We start from the raw sequence: 7,500 nt of genomic DNA on the forward strand, positions 1-7,500 counted from the left end.
CAAATATGTTGTCGTTGTCATCAATAAAAAGGTAGCCAAAGGGTAAACCGTTACTTTGACTATTCATTTGCAATATTTTAAAAAAGAATACAATTCAACTTCACTCATAAACTATTTCGAGCTGCAGTTGAACGTCTCACCCTCTGAAACAGGTGTTCAAAATGGCTACCAAAGCTTCATGCGGTGGTCCACATGGACTGCAGTCTACTCAGTAACATCAAGGCATCTGCAGCGTCAATCACGTTCAAGTGCTCTCGCTGGGGCAAGCTCATCTATAAAAATACAAGCATCGATCCCTGGCGGCCATGGCAACTGTCCCCCTCCCAAAGGGAAGGTGGATGCATGAGTACTCAATGATTAAAAGGTGCTTTGCTGTTCCAAAGGGAGAAGAGATGTCTTTCCCACTCTGCAACAAACTAGGAGGTTCAAAGAGGAGAATACCTGCGCACGTGGAAAGATGAATAGCCCTGAGATGGAGCGTGTCACTGTGTTTAAGATATCAATCACATCGTAGGTGACCATTGACACTCACGCTTGTTATCATGTACAATATGACACATTGAAGCAGAAGCGTGTCTATATATCTATCCATCCATCCATCTTTGTTCATGTTCATCTAGGACAAATGAAATAACAACAAAGAGCGGAGATTTCATTATACATTTATTCATCGTCATGTATAAATTTTATTCAGGTGGTAAAAAGCTGTTTAAGACTCGGCTGCTCACACTTGCATCGTTATTGGAGTAAAAAAAGAAAATAACAGCATGATCAGAAGTCAGAAGTACTTTGGCAAATATTGTATCTTCAGAGGGCAAGACGACACCTTGAGCAATGTAATGAGAGGCGAGATTAGAGAAAGGGCGCAAAAATGACTTTATATCAATGAGGGACTTCGTTTGACGCTCATTATAAAATAATAAGAATCCATACAAATATTTTATTTTAACAATACACACTTAAAATAGTTGAATGCAAGTAGAGGCAGGGTCTCTTCCGCTTGCCATTACACACCACCTCCAAGGCTTAAACTCACAGTAAGTATTATAGCTATATTCTTTCTGTCTGCCTGTCTAGATTCCATTTCCTGTTTGAGGAACCCCACTCCTACTACTGACTTGAGTGAATAAAATGTAGGAAAAAGAAAAACATTTGGCAAAACAATCATGGTTCCAGTGAAGAGGAAAACAAGGGAGAGTGATTGCGGCTCAGCCTCCAGATAATGTTGTCCTCCTTTCATTCCACAGTGAAACTTGATAACACTGCCTTGGATCACCTTAGGTAACCTAACCCTACCCCCCACCCTAATGTAGGGGCGAGAGAAAGGAAGAATGGGAGAGAGAGAGAGAGAGCAGGCAACAGAGAAAGAGAGGGAGAGAGCTAGCAACAGAGAAAGAGAGGTGGAGGCATAATGGAGTGAGATCTCCAGTTCACGGTAAATGTGGGGTGGATGGGCGTGGCTGCAGAGTGCGAGGTCTCTATGCCAAGGTTGAGGGGTTATCGGGGGGAGGTTCACCCCGGTTTCAGAGGTATTGTTGTAGAAAGTGCAGCAGCATGATCTCATAGTGTTCTCCTGACTCTGGGCAGCGAATACTGTGTCGCTCGTTGGGGTAGACCTGCAAAACAACAGAGGAAAATCAACCACCAATTCCTGCTTCAGTACATACTGTACAGCACATGTGACTCCAGCTACCTACAATCTGCAATGTTCTGAAACCCATTCATACCAAGAAGCTGTACACTAATAAAGAGGCCCAACTTTCTGGTCTGCTGGCTTTCATTTTTAAGTGACAGTTTAGTCATAAATTAAGACATTGGCTTCATGCTATATAGGCGCATACCAGTGTATGCTTCTGGGCCCCACTTTGACAGCACATGGAAGAGACTGTAGCAGTATTTTCTCTAATTGTGCAACAATGTTAGGGAAAAAATAATATGGGTAGCGTATAGATAGTTGATGCACAGTAGTTACCCAACTGTTGCATTCCAACACTGAGGCCCTACAGTATTTTAAGCAAAGCTGTCCAATTTGACAGCTGCACTGTGTTATCGTACTGTCATTACGTCAACCCAAGTGATTAAGATTATATCCAGCAGAAGCTGCTATGCCTATGGCCCAGTGACTATACGTTATCCATAACCTGCCATTAACGCTGGTTCTAGAAATGTGAAAAACGCATTAATAAATTGTAGAAAAAGTAAAATACTAGCCTGTAGCTGATATGGCTTCCCAGCGCGGATTATTTGTGACACCAGGAAGTTGGTGTGGAAAAAGTGCACATTCTCGTCGAGGAATCCGTGTAGAATCAGCAAGCGGTTTGGCCTGTTAGGACAAGGAGAGGGTTTCAAAGGGATGGAAATGGACATAAAATTAGGTTCAATTATCATGATTACATTTATACTATACAATAGTAAGTATATCCTGGGTTTTTAAAATGTATACAGATGTATACAGGGTGTGCAACTTTCACTGGGCACGAGGGGGACATGCCCCCCCCACATTCTGAAATTGCATTTTTGTCCCCTGCAGTTTTATCATTGGAATGTGACTTCTTTTTTTTTTAAACAATGAGGCAATGGTGTGCTTTAGGACCATGCGGACGCCTCCGAGCAGTTGGGGAGGCTGTTTGGAGTGTTTATCCGAATGGATAAAAAAATAAAAAAATATATGTGTGTCCCCCACTTCTAAAACCAAAGTTGCACCCCTGTATAAATGTCAATGGTGAAACTCAATAACATCCCATCTTTCCTTGAAATTTGAGCTGAGACATTTTTCGCTTAAAACCCATGCCCGTTTTTAACCAACAATGATGAACAAAATGGAAAGTAAAACAGAATTGTGCGATCATGTTACAACACCTACATCTGACCTCGAGGGCCTACCATTATATCCAGACCACAAAAGTGTTATCTATATACTGTAGATAACATATATAGGCTATTCTTATTTCTTAGATTCGTTGAATTGTAGAGTGCAGTAAACTGGAACTGACTCGCTGGGCAGCTTGTCCACGTGCAAAGCCACGGAGCCCTCCTCGTAGCCCTGCGGGTTGTTCTCAGGAGTATCCATGTAGCGCTCCGTGTAGCCCGTGTCGTACGCCATCCACACGGTCACCGGGGCACCCGCTATGGCCACCTGAAACGAACAACAACATTGCCATTTTTTTCTCTCATTTATTTGACTTATTTATTTTCAGTTAGGGACAGCACAGAAACTTGTGTGCCAAACAGGTGTGCCAAACTTGTAGCATCACACCCAAGAAGACTTGAGGCTGTAATCACTGCCAAAATGTGCTTCAACAAAGTACAGAGTAAAGGGTCTGCATACTTATGTAAATGTCATATTTCTGCTTCTTTTCTTTTTTTTAAATACATTTGCAAACACATTTTAAAACCTGTTTTTTTTGTGTGTCATTGTGTAGATTGATGAAGGGGAAAATATTATCTCATCCATTTTAGAATGGAGCTGTAACGTAACAACGTGGAAAAAGTCAAGGGTTTTCTTTGTCATTATAGGGAAGGAGCCAAGGACTAAAATGGAACTGGTCCTTTATGACCTGTTTGTAACTAGCAATAATAGTGAGATTGTGTAGATTTATGAAGGGGATTTTTTTTTTAATAGCCTGTCCTGCTATTTCTCCCTCCATAGCCTCCATTGGGAAAGACAAAATTAAGACATTGACACATTGAAACAAAAACATCACACTTCAGTTTGCGCTAATTTCCAGCATTAGTGGTTAGGTCGAAGCCCGATTTCTGTCAAGCAGTAATGTACATATTGACAAGAAGCTGAATAGGCCCCCTATTACCCCTAAAGTGGTGGTGAGAGAGATATACTCTTGTTGATCTTCGCCACCATGATGTGTAGAGCAGTACCACTAAGAACAGGCACCATGAGCTAAGACTACTGATGAGAACTGCAGTGTGGAATGACGTGTAAACCCACAGCGACACCATGAGGACAAACAGAGAAACTACATCTATCCAGAACAGATGTATCAAATCAAACCTATCCCATCTATGGTTCAATCAATCCATAATCAATCCAGCCCACTCTGATTTTAAGGAGAAGGAAATAGGAAGGTAATGACACTTTGTGGAATGAACCTCGGCCCAGTCGAGATCTAGAGATTCTAGTATTCTATTGTCTCGGGAGTGGTGCCTTTAACTCTGGCGCGTCTCACCTTGAAGACGTTGGGCCTCTGGATGAGGCCCATGAGGGAGAGGAAGCCGCCGTAGGACCAGCCGTGGATGGCCACGCGACTCAGGTCCACAAAGTTGAACCTCTCCGACACGTACTGCAGCCCCTCCACCTGGTCCTCGATCTCCACCTGGCCCTGGTAACACACAGAGCGAGAGCGAGAAGGGAGTTAGTCACACCGATAGATCCACATGCCCAGATGGCTTGGGTAGAATGAACATGGTTCTAAAATTCAAAAAAGGATTCATAGTCTGGATGAAAGATATGAAGTGCACATTCCAAATAGTCACGCTGCCCAATGAATAAATAGTATGAAGTAATATTAATAAATAAAAGGAAGCCAGCATACGGTATATGCTGCACACATGTGCTTTAATGAACACGCACAGCCGGAACAGCCTTGGTTGGCAAGATGCACATATGTCTAAAGTTGAACACGGGCGCCTTAACGCTTAACTACAAAAAGACGGAACGGAACCATTTGTATTGAAACAATTTATAAACAAAAAGCAAGATACGGGTTGGAAGGGAAATAGTTGTTTTCGAAAACCAATCCTACCATTTTGTTTTTCAGAGCCCCTTCAAACTCCAGGCCCCTCTGACAGGAGCCCCTCCCGTCGATGACCACCACAGCGTATCCCAGGGAGGCCAGGGTGTTGAGGCGCAGGTATTTCATCCCCTTGAAGGAGTTATTCACCAATTGTACCTGTGGATACACACAGGTCCCATTTTCACACCACTGAGACAAACCTAGCAGAGCTGAGCCTCACTAAGGCCGGCCTGAACCATGCTGGAAAAGATCACTCAAAAAGAAAATATATCTTAGCAAGCACAGTGAGGTTTGGGTCAGCCCTATCGTGAACACGGGACTTCAGCCTTGTACACGTCTTGCTACTGTATGTGAAAAGCAAGGTGACAGAACTTGGAATGGCTATTTCCTGGGTTAAACAGGAAAGCATTCACTATTATTGCTAATTACAAACAGGTCATAAAGGACCAGTTCTATTTTAGTCCCTGGCTCCTTCCCTAGTTCCTACCTCGTCGGTGCTCACAGGTCTGACTGGATTTCTATCAGGAATCAGACATACAAAAAAAATGGTGTGTCTGAGAGAAGCCACAAACCTGCGGGCCGCCATAGACAAAGAGGACTGTGGGATGCTTCTTGCCAGGCTGGAGGTTGTGAGGCTTGTACACCATTCCGTAGAGCTGGAAGCCCGACTTTCCTGGGAAGTCAAAGATCTCCGGAGATTTGTAGTCTCCTGGGCAACCTGAAATACACACAGCGAAATAAGTACTGATGACATCAATAATTGACTGACATAAAATTGCCCACCTAGCTTAAAAACTGCAATCTGGGATTAGTTTTGCATCAAAACAACAGCCCTGCTACTCGTTTTAGTATATAGCTGAGGAATGGGGCTGAGGAAATGTATCCACTCTCAAATTCACAAATATATATAAGTAACTGAATTGAACATCAAACAGATCCCAGATTGTAGCTTTAATAAATCTGTGGCCTTATGGCATCACCACTCCCCCCAACACAGCGATCAAGCTACTACCCCTTAGCTACCCTAGTGAAAGATTTCTGGTGATAACACTGCCTTGAAACAATCACCGCTCGGCTCAACAAAAAAAAGATAGCCGACCTTCACATTTCCTCTTAATTATGCAACATGTACTACGCACAAAGTATTACTCCAAAATAGACCAATGGGATTATTTAATAAAGATCTGGATTTAGCTTGTTTTACCTATGGTGCAAAGGTCACTATGAAACACCCATGACCTCGTTGTAATGACGTAGTAAGATATGTTGCTTTAAAGCAATGAAATAGTGGAGTATTGGTGAGTCATACGGGTTGGGCCACTCAGAAGTGACTAAGTAAAGGGCAGTCTAAATTCAAAGCATACTTTTTTTTTTTTTACACCATCCCTCTGCACGTCATTGAAGTAATCACAGATCTAACACAACTGGATAGGAGCAACTCAGAATCCCTTGGTAGAGTTTACCCCTATCCAGTTAGATCAGTGAATGCCTCAAGGAACGAGGAAGGAAGTCTTTGAAAGGGGTAATCTGCGATTGCTACATATATTTTTGAACTTTTAAAGGAATGATATATACCCATTGATTCTTGAAGAGTATACAGTGCATTCTGATTCAGAGCCCTTGACTTTTTTCACATTTTGTTACATTACAGCCATATTTTTCCCCTCAATCTACACAATACCTCAAAATGACAAGGTGAAAACAGGTTCAGACATTTTTGCAAATGTATTGAAAATAAAAACTGAAATACTTTATTCACATAAGTATTTAGACCCTTTGCTATGAGACATCAAAAGTGAGCTCAGGTGCATCCCGTTTCCATTGATCATCTTTGAGATGTGGACTCAAATCAAGTTGTAGAAACCTGTGGTAAATTCAATTGAATGGACATGATTTGGAAAGGCACACACCTGTATATATAAAGGTCCCACGTGTGACAGTGCATGTCAGAGCAAAAACCAAGCCATGAGGTCAAAGGAATTGTCCGTAGAGCTCCGGGACAGGATTGTGTCAAGGCACAGATCTGGGGAAGGGTAGCAAAAACATTCCGCAGCATTGAAGGTCCCCAAACCCACAGTGGTCTCCATCATTCTTAAATTATTCTTAGAGCTGAAGATTCTTCTTAGAGCTGAAGATTCTTCTTAGAGCTGAAGATTCTTCTTAGAGCTGGCCGAGGTGAAAGAGGTGACCAAGAACCCGATGGTCAGTCTGACAGAGCTAGAGTTCCTCTGTGGAGATTGGATAACATTCCAGAAGGGCAACCATCTCTGCAGCACTCCACCAATCAGGCCTTTATAGTAGAGTGGCTAGACGGAAGCACCTCCTCAGTAAAAGGCACATGACAGCTCGCTTGGAATTTGCCAAAAGGCACTTAAAGGACTCTTGAGAAACAAAATTCTCTGATCTGATGAAACCAAGATTGAACTCTTTGGCCTGAATGCCAAGCGTCACGTCTGGAAGAAACCTGGCACCATACCTATGGTTAAGCATGGTGATGGCAGCATCATGCTGTGGGGATGTTTTCAGTGGCAGGGACTGGGAGACTAGTCAGGATTGAGGTAAAGATTAACTAAGCAAAGTACAGAGAGATCCTTGCTGAAAACCTGCTCCAGAGCACTCAGGACCTCAGACTGGAGCGAAGGTTCACCTCTAACAGGACAACGACCCTAAGCACACAGCCAAGACGATGCAGGAGCGGCTTTGGGACAAGTCTCAAAGTCCTTGAGTGGCCCAGCCCAGACTTGAACCC

At 43.0% G+C, this 7,500-nt stretch overlaps 1 protein-coding gene across 2 annotated transcripts in view; it reads right to left on the bottom strand.

Moving 5' to 3' along the window:
- Positions 1-646: 646 nt before the first annotated feature.
- The window catches only part of LOC124009473 (dipeptidyl peptidase 9-like), a 35,845-nt gene continuing 28,991 nt past the window's right edge, over positions 647-7,500 (bottom strand). For both annotated transcript variants that reach the window (XM_046321286.1, XM_046321285.1), the window contains exons 16-21: positions 5,324-5,469; positions 4,761-4,907; positions 4,185-4,337; positions 2,994-3,136; positions 2,212-2,323; positions 647-1,616 (exon numbers count right to left, since the gene is read on the bottom strand). In XM_046321286.1, coding sequence (XP_046177242.1) covers positions 1,524-1,616; positions 2,212-2,323; positions 2,994-3,136; positions 4,185-4,337; positions 4,761-4,907; positions 5,324-5,469 — 794 coding nt within the window. In that variant the 3' untranslated portion in view covers positions 647-1,523. The remainder of the gene's footprint in view (positions 1,617-2,211; positions 2,324-2,993; positions 3,137-4,184; positions 4,338-4,760; positions 4,908-5,323; positions 5,470-7,500) is intronic.

Source organism: Oncorhynchus gorbuscha, linkage group LG22 (genome assembly GCF_021184085.1).
Source record: "Oncorhynchus gorbuscha isolate QuinsamMale2020 ecotype Even-year linkage group LG22, OgorEven_v1.0, whole genome shotgun sequence".
In the NCBI taxonomy this organism is placed as follows: domain Eukaryota; kingdom Metazoa; phylum Chordata; class Actinopteri; order Salmoniformes; family Salmonidae; genus Oncorhynchus; species Oncorhynchus gorbuscha.